The sequence below is a fragment of the Dermacentor albipictus genome, chromosome 9, assembly GCF_038994185.2.
Source record: "Dermacentor albipictus isolate Rhodes 1998 colony chromosome 9, USDA_Dalb.pri_finalv2, whole genome shotgun sequence".
In the NCBI taxonomy this organism is placed as follows: domain Eukaryota; kingdom Metazoa; phylum Arthropoda; class Arachnida; order Ixodida; family Ixodidae; genus Dermacentor; species Dermacentor albipictus.
The window spans coordinates 71,026,822-71,049,215 of record NC_091829.1 but is presented as its reverse complement, the minus strand read 5'-3'; the positions used below and the strand labels follow the sequence as shown (position 1 = coordinate 71,049,215).

General features: G+C 42.6%; 1 protein-coding gene across 3 annotated transcripts in view; it reads right to left on the bottom strand.

Moving 5' to 3' along the window:
* Nucleotides 1-1,196: 1,196 nt before the first annotated feature.
* The window catches only part of LOC135908559 (uncharacterized oxidoreductase YjmC-like), a 34,041-nt gene continuing 12,843 nt past the window's right edge, over nucleotides 1,197-22,394 (bottom strand). For 2 of the 3 annotated variants that reach the window (XM_065440345.2, XM_065440344.1), the window contains exons 3-12: nucleotides 20,140-20,328; nucleotides 16,950-17,011; nucleotides 15,868-15,921; nucleotides 15,471-15,569; nucleotides 13,724-13,789; nucleotides 7,414-7,483; nucleotides 5,715-5,833; nucleotides 4,687-4,782; nucleotides 4,380-4,490; nucleotides 1,197-1,344 (exon numbers count right to left, since the gene is read on the bottom strand). In XM_065440345.2, the coding sequence (XP_065296417.1) occupies nucleotides 1,297-1,344; nucleotides 4,380-4,490; nucleotides 4,687-4,782; nucleotides 5,715-5,833; nucleotides 7,414-7,483; nucleotides 13,724-13,789; nucleotides 15,471-15,569; nucleotides 15,868-15,921; nucleotides 16,950-17,011; nucleotides 20,140-20,328 (914 nt within the window). In that variant the 3' untranslated portion in view covers nucleotides 1,197-1,296. Of the gene's footprint in view, nucleotides 1,345-4,379; nucleotides 4,491-4,686; nucleotides 4,783-5,714; nucleotides 5,834-7,413; nucleotides 7,484-13,723; nucleotides 13,790-15,470; nucleotides 15,570-15,867; nucleotides 15,922-16,949; nucleotides 17,012-20,139; nucleotides 20,329-22,148; nucleotides 22,298-22,394 lie in introns of those variants that run through there. The other variant, XM_065440346.2, reaches the window with a different exon arrangement.

The window sequence follows — 22,394 nt, the reverse complement described above, 5'->3', positions numbered from 1 at the left end:
GGTCCCTCTCGCGTGCCAGCACCGGCTTCTTTGTGCCACGTTCGACAGCACGAACGATGTCCAATTTTTCTTCTATGCTGAGCGTCGGTTTTCGTCCTAGCTTGCTCGACACCACAATACGAGCCACAACGCTCAGACTCTGGCACGGCACCAAAGTGATGTTGATGTGGCTTCACCCTTTCAAGCGTCCTCTGCGTTTACGCTTGGAGGCCATTGTGATCTCTGAGGCTCGTTGTTCTGCCGGGCCGACGTACCGCCATGATTTTGTGACGAAAAGTGGAAACACTGTGTTAACCGATACATATGCGATAAGCTGGTACGGTTTATGCGGATACAAAACGCATTATGTTCAATGGCCGCTGAGTCGATAATTTCACTTTATTACCTTTAAAACGAAACTACTGTTTAAGCGGTACAGTTTAACGAGGTTTTACTGTACATTCAAATTACAATCCGACGCTACCATGTCTGTAGGTTGTAAGTCGTACTTAGCGATTTTCTTTATGTATATTAGCTTGCGTAATTCAATTAGTTCAGTAACTTCCTTGCGCCACATGGAGGGCCTGGGTTTGGGTGGTCCGAAAATCTTTGCCAAAACGACGTCCCATGCTGGATGCCGATGTGGGACAGCGACGCTGGATGCCAACGCTGAATTTTCTTCGACACGGGGCCCTTAACATTTTCGCATTAAAATGTGCGGTAACCCAAAGGTCAGTGCCTTAATATTTGAGGCCCAAGCAGGCAGCCTTAGAACAAAAATATTCCGGAGAAATTAACCGCAACAAGATGGGGCAGGTGCCTGCTGCAGCTAAAATCTAGAGGCGACTGAGCACATCATAACGGAATGCCAAGATATTCATCAAAACAAGAATCGTACATCTTCCAGAAGCACAGGGATTCAAAATGGAAGTGAGCATTATTGGTCAGCAGTCGAGATAAGCAACAGACATTTAGAGTATTCGCAAAAAGAGCAGGGAAGAGATTAATAGGATCGGGTCCACTGAAGGCAGAGGTCACTAAGGTAAATATAGAAGTTTTTGTTTTTAAGAAGGACAGAAAATACTAAGGAGTGGTAGGCATACTGCTAGATTGATAAGCATGTGTAGAGAATCTGATTAGCTTATGCAGACCATCTGTTGCCTCCCCATTTCGAAGGGAATGCTAGTAGAAATCATCATACCTGCGTACGCTCTCCAAAAGTTGTTTAATAAACATTTATTTAGCTTTTTACAATGCATGTAAAATAAAGCACCATGCTTCCCCATTACTGCTGTATTGCAAATGCAATCCTTGCCATCACTTCCTTTTTGGTGGCTCAACACACAGTTTTTGGGCAATATCATCCTGTAAAAGTAAGAAAAATCTTATGAACATCCTACAAATGCCACTGAATCTATGCAGCTTCTCAGAATATGAGGTCAACAACTGCTGGCTGAATGACAGGGTTTAGCATCCTCAAACAACACATAGGCCATGTATGCATAGTAGTACGGGTGTGTGTTCATATTTGTACTCCAGATTTATGGTGACCACTTGAAGCTCCCTAAGGTGCAACTGGTATGAATTTCTAGGTGTTCAGATCCTGAAGAAATTTTTATTGTACATACTCCTGAACGTCTTCTGCCACATGCACCAAAGAGGAGCTGTGTGGTTTTTCCCCAATTTAATTTCAATGACCAGTGAGTACATTCACTATTTGCGCCCTCAGACGGATTGTCTCTGGCGACGACCATACGCTCCCGACGTCAACATGGATGCAGCAGCACTAATTGCATCATCTTGTGAAGTTGTCTTCAAGCAACGTGTGCAAGACTCCTCTTACCATGAGTGAGTTCATTCAACTTACCTGCTGGTATGAAGGTTCTAGCAGCAGCATGACCTTCAAAAAAGTGACCTTTGTATATTTTTACACCAATAGTATCAAGGTGCTTTGTAATTCATTGCAGTTGGACACTCTCCCAAGATGTCACTATTAGTGCTCCAGTCCATGGCTTCGCTAACCTTGCAGCAGACAGTTTCGAGGAAGTGCTTTGACGTCCAACATCAGCCTTTTCAGAGTACACTCAGCCATTTGGACAGTCGAGTGTGTCGAGTCGGTCAAGAAAGGCAAAAAATCCTGCGTGCTTGGCTTCATCCATAAACTCAGAAAGCAATGCATGCCCTCATGACTTTTTTAAGATTAACAGACCTGAACAGGTGCTTATAGACACCCTGTATCTATTATACTTAGTAAGCCAGCTATCTCTCTCATTGCATTCTCCTTTATTCCTTTAATCCATCATCCTTACTTCCCCTTGCAGGGGAAGTAAATTGGGTGTCCATCTGGTTAATCTCCATGCCTTACCTTGTTTATCACTCCCTTGACGAGGTGTTTCCAGTTTGTCTAAAATCATTTCTGAATTTTCGTAGGAATTCAACAACCTTATTCGTGACAAAATGAACTGCCAAAACTAATGCTGCTGCTCCTCTGACGAAAAAATTGCTGCAGTCGCCCTTTGACACGCACTCGGAGCTCACTACATGAGCAGGTTTGCGTACAGTTCCATATGGAATGCAACCCAGCAGCGACGGCGGATGGTGACATTCTGCATCAACCTCTCGCTCCAGTTCCTTTCGCTCAGTTTCAGTGATGTCGCAACACAGCTAGGTACTTATATACTGACCGTAGCAAAGATTATAAGCTGGTATAACATACCGAAGCAAAAGAATGCAGAATTCTCACATCATGTATAGCTGTTGTCTGGAAGCAACAAATCAGCTCGCTGCCATCTCTCATTTGAAAAACAAACCTCCACACATGGAGTTCCCAATGAGGCTCAAGAATGACCCAACAATGAACCTGAATGTTTCCTTCATCAGTTCGGCGCACTTGCTACAATGTGCATAAGTAAATTTACTGAAACTGAAATATCATTTTCAATGAACCACTGCTTGAGTGTGTGAGAGAGAGAGAGAGAGAGAGCCATCTTTAATTGAACAATGGTGATGTTTGCCTGGCATGTTTCTAGTGCGTTTCTAGGATTATAAAGACTGCACCAAATAGCATACACATAGAACACATGCACACATAGTGCATAAGCACACACAGTGACAGTTAAACGGTTTTGCTTAGGCCACTGTGCCAAAGGAGAGCTTTCACTGCTTGGCTTCATAGCAGCGCTGCCTCAAAGCACAAGTACAGTCGAAAGCAAAAGCTTACGGAGGATGCAACTGTATTCTGAACAGCATCTCTGTGCCTCCTACCAGCTCAGTGGTGGCTGTAACAAGCAAAGCTTGGCAGGAAGTGAATCCTTTTGTGATAGCAGGCCAAGCTCTGCTCTCAACAGCAGCTGTAGCACTGGCAGACAGTGGGAAGGTGCTGTTTGCATGTGTTCACATAGTCCATAAACTTGTACTGATGACTGTACTTAGTGCCTCTCAAAGGACCAACCGTGCATGTTAAAAAAGGTTCTGCAAGTCACTCTTAAGGCCACAAAGTAATGTAAATGCATATAATGTGATTCAGATGATAACGTACATTGCGGGCATTGCACTGCTCAGTTACATCAAATACTGTATTTTCGGGCATATAACCCGCAACACAAAATTTTTAGAATTTAACGGTACAGTCGGGGTGTGGGTTATATGCAGATATTGCCTTTAAGCATGGCTTCACGGCAAAGCGTGAAGCCACACTTTAAGGTCAAGTTCCCTGCCATTCATTTTCGTTATCTCCTAGGGAACCCCACCCTCTCCCCACCCTTGCATGTTGAAGCTCCCCTCTCTCATACATGGTCAACCATTCTCCTTTTCTTTACAGACTGCCATTTTGCATTTAGTAGTTTGCGAATAGTGTACGCAGCGCCAGCAAAATAGAACTCGAATCACAATGAGCTGCACTCAACAGCCGTCCTAACGCAGCAGAAGCTGATGATAAAGCTTGCCCACGGTGGAGCAAGTCACAATTTCAGCGTGCGGATTGATCACGTGATATAGGTATGTCACCCATGCCCGTGGTGCTACCTTGCTCCGTGCGAAGTGCTTCGCGATACGGCTTGGTCGCGCTTGCTCTGACGCGGCTGTACATGCGACGGCTGCTCCGTCTGTGCTGTCATCCTTTGTTATGCGAATGCTAGCTGCGAAGTGATCCGATTCATGTCACGTGTCATGTAACTGGTTCTTCCATGATCACGTCTGTTGTGTGAACATAGCTATATCAGAAAAGCTGGAGAGGGGAGGAGGTACAACAAGATATGTCGGCAGGTTATACGAAAAGATCTTCTGGGGGGGGGGGGGGGGGGGCTGTTGTAATTGAGGGTGCGAGTTATATGCAGTGGCGGGTTATACGCGGAAAAATATGATAGGTAGTGGAACACTGTCAACTGAGTTGCATGACATACCGCAAACTTTATCTGGTTGACGTGATAGCAAATGCCACCCTGTGCATCACACTTGGACATGTGCTTCCTCTCTGGGTCTCCTGGAACCTGGACTGGAACACCTGGTGTTGCCTGGTGCCAAAGACAAGATGCACACATGAATGTGTGAAACAAGAATATGGCCATGCTTGAATTATCACTATTAGGGGATCTGCACATAAAGCAGGACTCTCAAACACATGCAAGAGGCATGCTTGTCTGCACGAACAGCTGTGGCTTAAGCTCAACGAGCGCTGTATCTCACTGTCGAACGTCCTTGAGCACTTACGGGTTCCTGCGAACGCGCTGTGTTCATCAGATCCTGCATCCGGCCTTCAAAGCCGGGGGCAAATGCTGCTGGGTTGATTGCCACAAAGCACTGGCCCTGCAAGGACAGGGGCCAATATTAAGGATACACTCTCTGACCAAATCTGACGTAACTTTCCTTGCAAGGATCACAAAGAAGGGAGCCATGCAAGAGGCAAAATTTCTTTTAGTCACAATTATATGAAGCCATAAAAAGCACAAGGGAATTATTTGTTGTTTTAATGGGAAATGAAAACAAATGTTAAAAGAACTTGCAGCAGATGGAAACCAGACCCACATTCACAGCACATAGATCATGTCATAAGTTTAGCCTTGCTTATTACAAGGAATTGTAAAAAGTGCGCAGAAGAGAAAATTGCAGAGAAGGACCAAGTCATAAACAAAACCACTGTCATGCAATGAGATAATGTAAAACAGTAGAATTTCAGCAGAAGTCAGCTATTCCTCTCGCTCTGAACTAATTTACTACAACAGTAGCTGGTTTTCTTAGAGAACACCTTTCTCATGATCAGGTTCTTTTCAATGCACAAAATTTTGTCTTCATCCAATGCTATAGTATTTGTTGAGGCTTTTAAAATAGTTGTACAAATACCACCACACTCGAAGTCGGCATACAATTGTGCATGGCACACAAAACCCTGCACAACCTATCAAGTACGGACATTGCAGAGGCATGTCCAGCTCCTAAATGTACATTGCCACATGGGAAGGGGTTCGATACCCAGTGGTAGTGGTATACAAAGTTTCGTTCTCCTCCGCCACATGGTTGAGGTGAAGCTGAGGACAAGAAGGTGGCTAGCACAATTGAAGACGGTAACAGAAGTATGACAATGATGGCATAACAGAAAGACAGGACAGAAGAGTAGTCAGAGTGACAGACATTGCAAGCAGTTTAGAGGTTTTAACTGCCACAGGCTTACAGTAACAACACAGTGCAAAAGAGCAGCATAATCCCACTGTGCAAAATTCAAGCAAAAGTACAATGCTGACCAAGTCTGCAGGGTCTGTCACATTGAGCCAGGACCGAATGTTGTTGCCATAGTGAGAACCGCTCAATACGCCACAGAACAGGTCAACCATCATGGCCAGACCGTAGCCCTTGTAGCCACCTGTAAGACATCAGCAAGGAAGTGAGCACGAAATTAGGCTAATTAATAAAGATTTAGTGCTGCACCGCACCCGAAAATAAATACATACTCGACCTAGCAAGATTTTTATAATTTTTGGGCATAAATATGTAACACAAACGTGCAGAAATATATCCCAGTCAAAAGGACCACAAAAGCAAAGGTGTATTAATTTCCAAGAAGCAATCTTTCAACCACTGAAGCAACAAAGGAAAATTATTTGAAACAATGATTTTTTAACATGATTTGTTCTTGCAATTTAATGTCTGTACAAAAAAAGTTAATGTGATGATCAAATCATGAGCTTTAACCACAGGTCAGCACATCATGAACACTCACACTCATTCACCTATACTTTTTTCACAATATCATTTGTTCGCACTACTGAGAACTCACTCACGTTTCTACCTTCGCCCACTCACTCACTGGCGATCACTCATGCTCATGTCCACTCATGCTCACCAGCACTCATTCAGATTCAGACTCACACCTACTCACCCTCACTGGCACTCAATCACGTTCATAGCAATGTCAACTCGTACTCACCTGCAACTCTTACTCAAGTCTACTCAATTGCCAGAGCTCACTAGCATTTATGACCACATGCACCTTTCATACTGACGCCAAGTGTGGGTATGAGTGAGTGCTCGAGGGCGAGTATGTCAAAGCATGGGCTTGATTTCCCAAAGCAATACACTGACTAGGAGCAACAGCATAGTGGGGGAAACTCCAGATTAATTTTGACCACTTGGATAATCAAACTAAATCTAAGTGACAAGCCTTTTTTTGCACGCTGCCTCCATGAGAATGTGCCAGCTGCAGCTGGGAATCAAGCTCACAAACTCATCATCAGCAGCAGAACACCACAGCCACCGAGTCACCATGTGGTGGGTCTAAGTACGATCATCGAAGGCATCCCTTTGCACACCCATTTTGTGACTTCTTTCATTCCACTTTCACAAGCTGTCACCCATGTGCTTTATCATTCATCATTAGCCTGTTACATGTCCACTGCAGGGCGAAGGCCTCTCCCATCAATCTCCAATAACACCTGTCTTGCACCAACTGACATCATCCCAAGCCTGATAATTTTATCATTTCATCAGAGCTCCTAGTCCCCTGCTATCCGGCAGCGTTTTCCATGTGCGTATGAGCTGATTTTGGTTCAGAACACTGAACCAAGCCATGGATTCAAATTATGTGCGTTTGATGACTGCATGGTGGCAACATCACTGTTGTTGACGTTGAGTCCTCACAAATGCTTGCAATTCATTCCAAAGCAGCTCTCCTCCCCCTCCCCTACAAGAAAAATGATGTCATGGGTATGACCTTTCTTGCTGCCATTACTGTCACTTTTATAAGAGGTGAAGTGTGCAGAGACTCTCTGCCTGTCTTTTAAACTTAATCTTCAAGTACCGATGAGGCAGAAATTAACAGAAGCCTACGGTGCATCTTCTGTAGTGCTAGCTGTTCAGTTAGCAGCAGTACATAATGGAACAGTGGTCTATCCTAATATTTGCCCTGGAAACACGCCCGGAGGGAACTGAGAAAAAATTACTCACTCGTCTCAATGGTTCCCCCCAATGGCAACAAGGCACCATCGCTCATGACTTCCTCAGGCTTGTTAGTCACCTGCAAGCAACGATCACCGTGAATTACTTAGCCATAAACTTCTCGTTGTGACATAGTTTAATTTACATGTGTGCATGAGTGATCTATATACTTCAGCATGGCCTTCAAGTGCTCTGTGCATGTGTTATTTTTCTCGGTTGTTCCCAAGTTGTCGTTAAGTGCTTAAACCATGGATTACCAGCAAGCCTTAACACCTCCCTAGTGACACATTTCGCTCCATAGTGATCTAACAGTAATTCATATTTTCTGATCTCATCGGTGGATCTTAGAAACATGTAGCATCACATTCTGCCCTTGTGATTTCCTCTGGTAGAAGGGTGCATGGCTGCACCTTTACAAGACCTAAGCATCTGCAAATACATGGGTAACAGCACAGACAGACGACCACAAGAATGGAGACATGTACGCACAAGCGCTGTTTCAAGATGAACCTTGTGTGTACGTGTCTCCCTTCTTGTGGTAATCTGTTTGCGCTGTTACCCATGTGTCTCAAGATTAACCAACTTGCCTAAAAATAAGTATTGAATAAGCATCTGTGACTCCACTGGTCATGGGCGTATTTCACTAGCCATCAACCATTCTTGGTTCGTGGTTCGTGCATACTGTTTGTGGGAGTGCAAGCATGCGCACTGTCTGGTTGGTAGCAAAACAGTTTACCACCAGTGGCATGCCAATGAGGAGGGAAGGAAACGCATAAATGAACTATGTTCCCAGCTGCAATAACAAATTCAAGCTGGCATGAAGGCAGTAGTGCAGTTTCATAACGTCCAAACAAGACATGGGCAAGTAAACAATGCATATGTACCCTGGGAACAGCGTCCAGCAAGCTAATAAGCTAAAATATTTCTCATGTCAGTTTCCCATTGTAAAATAACATTCAACAGAGGCCACCTCATCTGTCACTGAAGTCCTTTACTTGCTTCCTTTTATTATTTATGAATGCCATGTACTGCTCCAACTCGATACTGCCATCAAACCTGATGGTTGCAAGAGAGTATTTATTTATTTATTTATTTCGTGTAGCCTCAGGGCCATTGGCATTGGAGAGGGGAGTGGTTGCAGGCATACAAAACAAGAAAAAATAGGAAATGTGATACAAGGAAGGGAAGTATTGCAATAAAAGTTAACAAGTGTGTCTACTTATACAATGTTAGCTAAGGCGTTCTTGAAAAGCTGGTAATCTTTGATGGTGGCTGTCAGTGCGGGAAGGTGATTCCACTCTGCTGCTGTACGAGGTATAAATGACTGGAAGAAAGCGTTAGTTCTACAAAACGGGACACCGACCTTGTAGGCATGATCTAATCGAGATGATAGGTGACGTGGGGGAGGGATTAATTCGCTACGCAGGTGTGGATGATGAAACATCTTATGGAACAGACAGATACGAAACGCTTTGCGACGTGAGGCTAGGGATAGTAGATTAAGGCTTGATTTCATTGAAGATATGCTAGCGGTCCTGTTATAGTTGGAAAGAATGAAGCGAACCGAGTTATTTTGGACCATTTCTAGTGAATGTATTAGGTTTTCATGATGAGGGTCCCAGATGGATGCGGCGTACTCTAGTTTCGGACGTATTAATGTTTTGTACAACAGCAGTTTGAGGGATGAGGGCGCTTTAGAAAAGTTGCGGCGGACGTAACCAAGCATACAATTAGCATTGTTAATTATGTATGTAATATGTGCAGACCAAGTGAGAGTGGAAGTGATGTGTACACCAAGGTACTTGTATGAGCCTACCGATTCTAAGAGGACATGATCTAAGGAATAAGTGGGGATACTGTTGCAAGTTCTTGATACACGAAGAGATTTACATTTTGTGATGTTAAGTTCCATTAGCCATGTTTTACACCACAATGAAATAGCGTTCAGGTCAGTCTGAAGAGCGGTTACATCGTCACTGCTTGTTATTACTCTGAAGATTACGCAGTCATCCGCAAATAAATGGATATGAGAGGAAACAGTAGAAGGCAAGTCGTTGATGTAGATTAGAAAAAGAAGAGGCCCGAGGACGGAGCCTTGTGGGACGCCGGAATGGACAGGATTTGAGTGAGAGTTAAGATTATTAGCTAACACGTATTGTGAACGGTTTTTAAGGAAACACTCAATCCAAGCAAGAAGTTTGGGGTCAATGTTCATGAGCTGTAGTTTGTGAAGTAGCAGTTTGTGAAACACTTTATCGAAAGCTTTGGAGTAGTCTAGGAAAATGCAATCCGCCATTGAACGAGTATCAAGAATTAGGTGTAGCTTATGTATGAAGGAAGCCAGCTGCGTTTCACAAGAATATGTTTTCCGAAAGCCATGCTGTGAACTTGAAAAAAATGAATTTGACTCAAGAAAGTTAGCAAGCTGTGAATATAGGATATGTTCTAATATTTTGCATGGGATACTGGTTAGTGAAATAGGCCGATAATTGAGAGGAGAATGCTTGTCACCTGATTTATAAAGTGGAATCACCTTACTGACTTTCCAGTCAATGGGCAGGTATCCTGTGTCAAGCGACTGTTGAAAAAGTTTTGCTAGTAAAATCGATGAATAAACAACAGTGCTGTGCAAAAATTTCACGGAAATTAGGTCACGGCCAGGAGCAGAGGAGAGACGCAACGATTTAATCACGGTTTCGATGCCACAGGGTTCAATTGTAATTGGAAACATAGCCTGGTAATCATAACAAGGTGCAGTGGGTGGGGAAACATTACATGTTACAGAAAAGTTTTGGATAAATGTTTGATTGAGGACGGATGCGATATGGTCACAGGGTATGGCATTCCCAGAGTTATCTACAAGAGTTATGGTGTCATCATCTTTTTGATTAATAACGCGCCAGAATTTCTTGGTATCATTTGTTAACATGGACGGCAGTGTGTGACATAAAAAATTGTTTCTGGCGTCTCTTAGCGCTGACACATATTCGCTTGAAGCCAATCGGTAGGCACTCCAACGAGCTTCACTCGATGAAAACTTTGCTGACCTGTACAATCGACTCTTTTTATTTGATAACCATCTTATATGAACATTATACCAGGGAGCGTCTGACTTGCTAGTTACGATGCGAATGGGAATGTACTTGTTGGTTAGGTAAGTAACTTTTTCTGCGAAGATTGCCCAGTTAGTTTCTACTGTACGGCTGTCGAAATCCTGGAGGAAAACATCAAGGAATGAACATAATTATCTATTAATGGCGTCAAAGTCTGCTTTGTTGTAATTACGGATGGTTACAGTCCTTTTGGTATGTTTAGGTTGTGCGAGATTTAAGTGAAAAAAGAGTAAAGAGTGGTCGCTCATTCCTGGAACGTGAGTGATGTTGGAAACTAGGTTGGGCTGTGAAGCGAGAACAAGGTCAAGGGTATTAGCAGCAGAGTCTGTGGTTCTAGTCGGTTCAGTTACAAGCTGTTCGAGAGAAAAAACGTAGCACATTTCTAAAAATTCTTTAGCTAGCGTGGAAGGTGGGTGCATCGTGGGGACAGTGTTAGACCAGGTTATGTTTGGCATATTAAAATCACCAAGCAAAAGTAATGGGCAGTTTGGGTAACGGGATGAAACGATGTTAACAACATCGTGTAATTCATTTACAAAGTTCTGTGTATAGGTAGGGGGCCGATAACAGACCCCAATAATAACTTTCCTATGATTTAGGGCGATGCATGCCCAGACAGTTTCTAAAGGGGTATTGACGTGGATGCACTGTGAAGGGAAATTTTTCGTGATAGCGAGCAGTACGCCTCCTCCTTGTCGCCCAATGCGATCGCAGCGATAGATAGAGAAATTATTTGCAATAAGAAAAAGTTCGTGGTCTCGAATTTCACGACGTAACCAGGTTTCAGTTAATACTATGATATCAGCGCTGCAGGTGTCGATGGCGGAGTTAAGGCAGTCACGTTTGCTGATGATACTGCGGATGTTAGTAAAAAGAATGGATATCTGCGAAAAAGAGCGTCCACATCCCCTCGCACTCAGGATGCTGGCACACAATGTAGACAGATGCACATTCAAGCGGCGAAGGTTTCGCAACGTGATAAGTGACTTAGCAAAGTGTCTAGATTGCTTCAAGTCAAAGCATGAGGCAAGGCGCCAAATACAGCCATCTGCTTTGTATGGCCACAGTTACATGCCAATGTAGACAACTTTGGAAGACTTCATTCCCGTGCGCCATTCCAATGAAAATAAAGCAATGCACACATTAAGCGCACACACATTATGACATTAAGGTACGAGGCAAACTCTATGCTACATAGAAAGCAAGTCCATGCAGCAATGTCCTCACACCTTCAGTAACTCTGCCTAGTTGCAATCAGTGAGACACCACAGGAATGAGAAACATGTTTTCATGCGAGTTAGCCAATTATCTTCCACCAATACTTAATTTCCTTTTAACAGAAAAGTTTCAGTGTCGATGCTATCAAATATACTAAACACATTGTCTCTGCTGCTTTTATGGTGCAGACATTTTTCGAAGTTCGAGTAATTTACACTAAATATAAATATATATACACTAAATATATTCATGAGGTTTAATGTCCCAAATAAACTCATTGGCTACGAGAGATGGCCACTACAGCCAACAGTCAAACCCACAAATTCATACTCAACAGAAGAATGCCATAACCATTGACGTCATATGTAAACGCTTTGCATAGCAAAGTTTAGGGCTTACTAAAGTCGGATGCCATTGGTAACAAAACCAAAACCATGTTCGCAGAGTTTGTATGCTTTACCGCATAACACAAATGTATCGCGGCGAAGCTCACTTTTGGAAACCGGCTTCTATTGTGCAACTTATATTAGACTCTTGCCCTTTTTTCTTGCTAAAGGTTAAGTGTGTGTTGGATTTCTACTTTGTTTAGGAGTTTTACTGTAATTTCTATGTTAGATTTATAGTTTGGGCAGATAGAAAGTAGGCACACGTTTGATTCAGGGGCGTGTTAGAATAAATAATGGCCAAGTAAATCAGCGGTATATTTGAGCATTTTTTCTGCAGTTTCTTTAATTTGGCCCACCGGAATTCCATCAGTCCCATCACAGTCAAATTTAATGGAAGACAACTGTAATCCAATCTGATCCAATCCACATCAGCTGCAACTGTAGGCAGCTGTGACTTTTTGGCAGGTGCGTAATTTCGTTATGGTGTCATGGTTTGTAAGGCATTTAAAAAAATGCAGTGTATCAAATGTCGTGGATGACATCAAAATTGATGTGCTATGGGGCTGTTAAATGTGATAGGGAGGCTTCTGGCAGTGATGATGAGTATAGTCCTAATCAAATATAGCTGGGATGCAATAATGTTTTTTTTTTTCAGCTGAGACCAAGTCACCATTCTTAGAATGAAATCTGGTAAGTGAATAGTCAAGAGTGCTGCATTTGTGATTTTTCAAATACGAAAATCCAGACATGTGTTATAATTAAGGGAAACTTATAGTGAAGTAAATACGGTGGATGCACATGTTCACAAATGCCTGCGAAGGCACAGCTATGTATAGACAACCTCAACGCTCAGTTGGTAAACCTCGGTCATAAAAATAGAAATAAATTCTGGGTTTTTACATGCCTAAACCACAATGCATTTATGAGACACACCGTATTAGGGGACTACTGATTAATTTTGACCACTTGGGGTTCTTTACCGTGAATCCAAACACACAGTAAATGGGTGCTTTTGCGTTTCGCCCTCATTGAAATGGGGTCACTGCACCTCGGGCTTAGCAGCGCAACACCAAAGCCACTATGGCTGATGATCCTCAGACATGACATGCAAAAGGCTGTACAGGCAGATCCCACTAAATAGCTTGCAATCTGAATTTTCCTAATCAACTTTCTGAACCAAAAGTGAGAAATTGTATATCAGCTAACAGTCCAAGTAGCCCGGTTGCATTACGCTTTCCTTAGCTTCAATCATGACGAAGCACCAGCAGGCTCGTTGGTTTGGCCTGTTTACTTACGGAGTTGAGTGTATACATAGACAACAGATCAACAGATGAGAAGAACATGGACCAACTGCTGCACCGGTTGAATGTTGCTCTCCTTCAACCACACTCAATACACATTGTGCACCACATATATATTTACAGTCACCGTTCGCTTTCTTGGTGGCTGTATCATACTCCTCATTAGCCTCAATTAGTCTCTCAATTGTCACTCGAGAAGCATGGCAAGGTCTGGGCATGGAAGACAGATAAAGACCAAGGCAGTGCTATTACAATGCATTAAATGCCGCTGCACTTAAATCAAGCAGGGGCATTCACCTACCTCCCCCTGGCCGTTGATCGCCCATCCGGATGGAATCTGTTCTCCTTTCCTGTGCTGCATCTCCACCTGCGACAGGAAATGGTAGACTGGTTGCAACCTTGCAGCTAGAACATTGCATAGTACATATCCTAGACTTGTGCAAGCAAGGTATACAAGTCCTTTTGCAAGGCTGTAATCATACTTCCAGAAGCGCACAAAACACAGATATGTTTCTGCTCAGCCTACCAGTGCCAGTAAGGCAAAAACAGAGATGAGAAGATGATCGAACAGGTCCTGACTTTAAATTAATGTTTATTTTAAAATGAAAGACTATTTTCAACATCGAAGCAAACAAGCCACTGCGTATATGACCGTATTAAGGCCGGGACTGCATCAACGTGATATGAGAAGGGATTTTTCAAGAAATGCCAGCTTCATTGTTTATTTTACTTCTTTCTGTTTATTTACATTGAGTTGTGAATTTGCCAGAAAAAAACAAAAAAAAGGAGTCTCTTCAGAAAGCACAAAAGCTAACAAAGTATACAAGAAAATTCTGAGGAACCACTGAATCAGCATGTTGGCACCACTCTTTTTCAACAGCTGTTCCCTGGCTCAACTTCTGTTTTTTTCTTGACACAGTGAAATCACTTATTACTACCATTTTCGTTATGGTAAACTGACATGCAGCTCGAAGTCAGGTGCAGAAACAGCTTCCATGGTAGAGAGCGGCAGTGACGATTTGCGTCGCTGGCCCTGTATAGCCTCTTCTTCAAACTGGTTTATGAATATAAGCGTATGTATGTGGTATACTGCTAAATAGATCTAAATTTGACCATTTGTCCACTCAAACCAATGCAATCTCGTGGCTGCCATGATACAATCTGTTTAGAATCACTCAGCTCGCTTTATGCAATCAAACTAGACAGTAAGCTAGTGCCTCTTTGATAAAAACTAATCTTGGCGTTTAAATATTTGCTCATTAAAAATTTACATGTCAATTTTTTTTTGGTTGAACTTAAATGTGAGCTTTTCTGAGAACAGTCATCTTTGATCACCCACAGAATGCTAGCATAATGTCACCACTCCTTTTGCAATGCTAACCTCCTGTTTTCCGATTCGTTTATGCTGAATACTAGCTCAGAATGGAGCTTCTCTCCCAAATTTATTGCTTGCATTGAAAATGCATCTTCTTGCAAGGTTACCATTACTGACCCTTTTCAGAATAAGAATAACCTGCACTTCGCAGGTCTGTTATAATCGCTAAAACATTTTTTATTTGTTATAACAGCGTTGTTTATGGCCTCTGAAATCAGGTGGTACAGGTTATACTACATACCACTTAATATTGTAATTCACAGAGTACCCTCTTTCTGTAATGCCCCTTGGGTCCTGACCATACCGCAATCAATAAATAAACAAAAAAGAATGTTATGAACCCACGTATGCCCTTGACAGACATGAACAATAACATAAGACGAATGTGCAATGAGTCTCATTCTTTTATATTCTGTTGTCCCCAAGTGTTAAGCACATTTATACATTCACCATGCTGAGCCGACTTGCCAAACTATAGCTGTGTTAATAAATTCCATGCTTTTCCTTTTCTTTTCTTTCTTTGTCTTTCATTTCTCCAAGTGAGTGAAGACCAAGAAGATATTAAGATGTTAACTCTTTGTCTTTAGATACAAACTTCACTAACCTACACACTCATGTACTAAGGGTACACACGGGACAATCAAGCGACCCAGTCTGGCCACTTTTCACTTGCCTTTCCTAATGCCACAGCCGACGTCGCCATGTCGAGGACGAACGAGTCACCATCCTTACCAGGGGCTGCCACGCTTAGTGGATTGGTTCCCAAGAATTTCTGAATATCAATGGAATAATGAAACACAGTTTTACGTTTATTTGTGTCTCTTAGAAGCAGCCTTTTTACTTGTACTTGAGACATAAATATCTAGCCATATTGGTAATCCGGTATGGGTCAGTATAAAAAGGTATATTCTGGACTGCATTAAAACAGTGCTCACACACTCAGGCAAATCAGTCTGTAAAACAGCAAGTTTTTTAAATGTCATTGAGATGCAATGCTGCAAGACAATATAGAAACCAAGAAAGCAGTCGACTACACACATCAATACAAGTAAAAAGAAAAAGTCTCTCACCTTCCTTCCACCAGATGGCGCCACTAGTGGAGATGCATTGGTGAATGACATGCCCTAAAACAGAGTGACACAACACTAATGATTCAAGTAATTAAAACATCCATTTCCTTTGCAAAAACTGCATCACAGTCACACTATCGAGCCTAAAAGTGCAGACTGCTGAGTTAGGTGGTGATTCATTATTTAAAGTGGAGAAAAAAAAAAAAGGTGGCGTGCCCGGCAGACATCTTCATCTCTTCTAACTGTGTCTCATGCCATCTTTGAGCAACACTGTACTTAGTGGCACTATAACTTCTCAGAGCTTCAATTATTGCATTCTGAGTCCCAAATTTTATCACTAAATATTTGTGGGGATGTCAACATACAGCTCCATCTACACTCAATCTCACAAGCTGTTCGCCGCACAGTGGAAGCTGCAGGAATTCTTAACCAAGGGGAAGGCTGAATGCCCCTTGAGATGGCCCCCACCATTGTAATTTGTGGTACAAGACGTGCATTCCCAAAGGTCCCAACATGTCACGTATCGCTGTAACATATCATGCACCAAGCAAATACAAAACTCTAATCCCACCAATAATTAGGACAGTTGTACCGGGAACTATATTCCGCCACACAAGGACATTACCTGTGTATACCCCATACCTTCAGCAGTGCTGCAAGCAACTTGCAAGATGGAGTACAACTTGCGAACTAGTAGTTCTGTCTAGGTATCTATATTTGTGAAGGCCCAATGAGTACACATCGGGTCAGTGGGCTGCTTTGCATTCTTTTTTTACTTCACTCTTGCAGGCATTGCTTTGCAGATACAGAAGCACAATAAAGATGACTACAAAAAATATGCTATGTGCTACTTAGATATGCTATGTATGATTATGTGTTTAACTGCCACAAATGTATTCACACATAACTTTTTCTTTTGTTTTAAAGCAAGAAGAGAAAGTCTTCTAGCTCAAACATTTCCAGCCAGCACCACATTACACTTGTAGTGAAAAGCACAGAGGCAGGATGTCCTATTGAATACAGAAACATACGAGAAACGACAAAATAATAAACTTTTTTTGTAGCAAAGAACCATCACTCACAATCATGCCTCTTGAAGACGCCATCATACTATAGTAACCCGCAATTCCATAGTGATTGGAACCTGTGAAGCCACATTTCGAAAGAATAGTTAAGCTTTTATGGTGGCCAGACTCCATAATCCAAAAGCTATTCAGAAAAGTTTAAGCACACCAGTGTTTACCTATTTCGTTTGGCACCTTTATATGTAAACTGGTGCCAATAGGAACCAATTAAGCTGTAGAGATGTAATGCACTGAAATAGTGTTCAGCAGAATAATGGGCACAGGTAAGCTGCTTCTGACTGACATACAAGTAATTAGGGCAATTTATCTATCACTAAACTTAGAAAAATCTGTATCTACTAAGTCCATGTCAAACGTCTGGATAGTTTTCAATGCTTGCCCAAGAAGATTCCAAGCTAAACACACATTGAATAAAAATCATGTTTGGTAAGTTTAGCTTTCCTTTAATGTGCAGTGAAAAAACTATACAGCAGCTAAATTAGCATAATGTGGCTACTGTCACTGTCCCAACAGTTACGATGTGCCATTAACATCTCCTGCGTTGGGTCTTCTGTTTTCAAGAAAGTGCTTGCCCACCAACGCAATAAATGGTGCAGAGTATCGAGCTACGAGTCTTATAAGCTAAATAATAAAAACTTGGATAAATGCATCACAAAAATGCAGCCAAAAGTGACTAGCTAGAAAGTCTTAAGCAAGGACAAGAAGATGTACAAGCAAACAAATCATTTTGTCGAATTAAAGGTTGTAACTGTCTAGGCCGACCACTCTGCGGCTCTATGGTGTGAAGAAAAACAGGAACGAATCAAAAGGCATGACGTTTAACTAGTTTTGCGAATTCGATGTGTCCAGACAAAAGGGCACATACAAGAAAAGCAAAACGCTTTTTACGCCACTTTTACTTTCCTCTCTACAGACCAAAATTTTGAGTGCTTAGGCGGCAGCCATTTTTTTTTTTGTCGGGGAGCTGCGAGGACTGGTGGAATGAGTGGCTCAGCCTATCCCTTTCGAGTGCTTGCCGTCAGCATTTGCTCCCCATGGCTTTGTAGTCATCTGCATCGTCGCCAAACCCACAGGGCCGCACAGCTCGCACCAATAGAAGGTGGTTAAGGTCGAGTTTTTAAATGCGCTTGCTATAAACGCGGGTGGAAGAGTAAAAAAATATATATATATATTGCCTGTACATACATATATATTTATTTATTTTAAGTTTTTTTCCCAGACAGATTCAACTTCCTGCAAAATGAGCTGCGGTTATGAACACCTGCCAACAGCTGCAGAGTGTTCGCTGTTTAAGCAGTAAAAAGAAATTCTGTTTGAGTTACAGAATACGTGGAGCAGCTGCAAGCACCCAGAACCTGCAGCCTATTGGTTTCCGAAGTCAAAATTTAGGTATTTTCGCAACAAAAGTTATCAAAAGATTTTTGATGAGATTTCACACTGGATACACAGTCAAGAGAGTCGGGAACTGCTGACAGTACAAAATGTGCACCACGTTAGACAACTTGCTGTTTTATTAGAAGTGGCATCATGTGCAAGCCGCCATCACTCATTGGCACCACATCTCACTTTTCTACAAACATGTCATTGCTGCAACGAATCACAAGGTGTATTTGGCTGCTCTGCACATAAACCTTCTGGCCAATTAGGAAACACCACCGGAATAAAAATGTAGTAATGTCGGCAGGAATACACCGAGACCTAAACACTGGGTGAAAATAAACCAGATGCCAGATCTTGGAACCTGCAAAGTCACATTTTGAAAGCACAGTACAGCTTTTAGGTGGCCAGATTCTATATTCCAAAACCTGTTTCTCCTTGCAAAACTTTTTTGCCCTTCTTCAATATCTCCCATGTAAATATGCTGGCATTACTGCGGATAAGAAACACGATAAGAAACACAATGGATAAGAAAGGAATAAGGTTTAAAAGAAAAATAATTGTTACAAAATACAAAATAATCAATTTGGCAATTTGGTACCACATATCTCCAAGGCTCACACGCATCTTTCTCTTGCCATCCTTAAAACATTATTTAGGACTGTTAGGGTTAAATAGTTGTATAATGAGAAAGCATTGCAGTACAGAGAGAAGAGAGTGTGTTCGTATGCATGCATGTTTGTGTGTGCAGATACGCATGTGTGCTGCTGTTGGTGCGACGCCCTTAAAAGTTACGATTGCTTTGGATGTATGTTGAAGCCCCAAGATTCAGAACATGGCAGTAGTTTGTTTAGAAATACAAATTTCGTGGACATCCTGCTTGAAGTAAGCATTTTGTAATTTATCAGGATGCATTATCACTGATGCTACAGTTTACAGCCTCAGTCAATAAAAAGGATACTGATTTATCACACACGCAAATATTTTATTATTTAGAAACCATGTCCCTACTCCAAGGTGTTCAAATATTTTATAAAGGAAAATGCTGTTGACATCCAACTTGAAGTATTTGCAGACATTCTAATATTATAAAATGAGAAATACTGAAGTCAAAGTAAAGAACTATTAGAATCAGAAAAAAAATGCTAAAAATTGTGTTATATTATTCAAGATGTTGGCTGCTTATTAAAGAAACTCTGAGACTTTGTTCTGTAGGAATGCTGTCAACAAGCACTGTGTTCCATAATCATGCCAAGGATGAGCTGCACCACATGAATGTTCATGAAGCTTATTCATGAAGTAATCATGCAAATGTAACCAAGATTTCAGTTGCCGTGGTGGCGCTACATGAGGGCCTGAACAATCAAGCGGGTCTGCAAAACCGAGCTCGGAAACAAAAACAAACACAAAAATCAGTTAGCAACTGCATCTGTACTCTCTTGAATTCAGCTGTGCCCAAAATTTGACACAAGTGAGAAATCGTTAAATTATTGCTGTCAATATGACAATCATAAACTATTTTACAAACATTGTACAATATTATAAACGTTGGTAGGTATGTATGCAGTGCACGCGCATGTGTTCGTGTGTGTGTGTGTGAGAGAGCAGTATCGTGAATACTGCTTCAGCGCAAGAGTACAGGATATCAAATATTTCTTTTTATGTTGTACACATGTGTATCAGTCCCTTTTTTCTGTCCTTAGTATAACAGTACAGCGCAGTAAACAGAACAATGTCATATTAACCAGCCCCACCTGAAGCCTTATTGAAATATTTCATGTTCACCAAACACACACAGGGAGAACTTTACCTCGTGCAACGACCCATCCAATGCCTACTTGTTGCGCCTTTTGCATGGCCAATTCCATGCAGAATTTGCCGACGACGGGGCCCAGAACGTTTCTGCCATCGACAAGGGCTGTGGCAGCCAGCTCGTTGATGACTACAGGCTTGCCAGAACGCTCACACACACCCTTCTGTATGTCCGTCACATACATCTCTGTTGGCGAGAGAGTAAAAACAACAAAACAACAAAGATAAGACTTGCAAATGACCTACAGCAGGAGAACAATATACCGAAGTTGTGTAAAGATGTAACCATATAGAACAGCTAATGAAAGGGTATCATTGCCTGTGTGTACATAAAAAATTTGTTACATACATCTTCCAAAAGCTATCAGTAGTTATATATGTATATATATATATATATATATATATATATATATATATATATATATATATATATATATATATATATATATATATATATATACGTATATTGTCCCACAGGGTTTGCACAGGAAAGAATAATAGTTCACATTTTGTTTACTCTTGCTGGGATTGCTTCATTTCCCACTTTGTTCATTTCAGCTTGTGTGCTATAGTGCTGTGCTAAAGTGTGGTGCGACTGCCTTACTAATTGGGAGATCGCGATAGGCAGCGCGTGGGTGACGCTTGGTGACGATTCCCAGCAGCCTTGCCAGACAGCTCATGCAGTGCTTTGTTTCCATATATGGTATCGGTAGGCGTGCTTGCTTCATGCCACCAGTGAACAGAGGACGATGCGCTACTCTGGCACCATCTCGTAGCAGTTGCAGAGTGTGTATTTCGCAGCACTACACTTTTCTTCTCACGCTTTCCCCATACCCTCCCCCTCCACTTTCCTCCTCACACTCTCTTCGCTATCGCTGTCTTTCATCCCCCGCTGCACTCCGCATTCACTCTTTCATCCTTTGCTGTGCTTGTTCACTCGGTCACGCCAACGAGGGATGACAACACTCATTGCAGGAATGGGTGCATATATGAGCTGCACACTAAAATTTCGAGATGTAGGCACGTGCCCCCTGTGTGCCACCCCCCGGCTACGCCACGTACTGCTGTTGGCACAGGTGTTCCAAGCAATTCTGCACTCAGCTTTCTGCCAGCAGCTGTTGCTAAGCTTTGACAGTAACCCTTAGCACACAACATGTGGCCTCAGCAGTTTTCTGGAAATGTTAATTGTGGCAATGATTCTACCTCAATAGGGTTTTTGTTGTACTAAATACATTGTTTTGTTCTACTATATATATAGTAGAACCTCGTTGATACGTTACCGTTACGTACGTGTCCCCGGCGCCAACGTTCGCAATTGAGAACACAAAAAATGACCGAATTGAGTTACTCATATTTTACCGGTTCATACGTTTCCGGGGAACATGATTTTTGGGCACCAACGTTCAATACGTCGCCAAACTGCGATCGTGTGATACGTTTTCCGGCCGCTAGATCCCATGTAGCAAAGAAAAATGCGCGAGGCGCGCGCGATCGAGAACAGTATATAGCTGCCCGCCGCGGCAGCTTCACCGCAATAATCGCCCGCCCGTCTCACTTGGAAACGCCGGCGCGCGCTCAGTTTCTCATTTCGACACCAGCAAATCTTCTCCGGGGTCGTCGCACGCGGCATTCACAGCTGTCACCGCCAATCCTACCGTGATAAGCATCCTCGCCTATCTGTTTCACAGCGCGTGGTGCCATATCGGAAGCGTAGCGCCCGCTTTTAACAGGCGATAACCGAGCAGACTGCGGTCGTATACGGTTTACGGCCGATCCCATGAGAACAAGAAAAGGCGCGAGGCGCATGCGATCGAGAACAGTATACATGAGCCCTTCTCACGGCGAAACGACGGCGCGCAGTTTTTTTATTCCGGTACCAGCAAATGTCCCCAAACCTATTGTGATAAGCATCTTCACCTATCTGTTCTACAGTGCGTGGTGCGTAAGTGCCAATGGTAGCGTACTGCACGCTTTTATTAGGCGATAGTTCAAGCGCGCCGCCGTTACCTGCTGCAGGCAGCGCGACGTGGGCATCACGTAGGTTTCGCTTCGGCAGCATCCGGCGTCGCCCACCAGGCTCGATTTCGCTTCGGTTTCCCGTCGCCATATTAAAACACCAAAACGTGTCTCAGGCCGCCGGAGCACCATCAGCTCCACGTGCATCGGCGTGTAGTGCCGCAACGATTCGCGCGACGCTCCGCATTACGTAATGTCACGACAATTGAGCCTGTGAAACGTGCTTAGATCGTACGT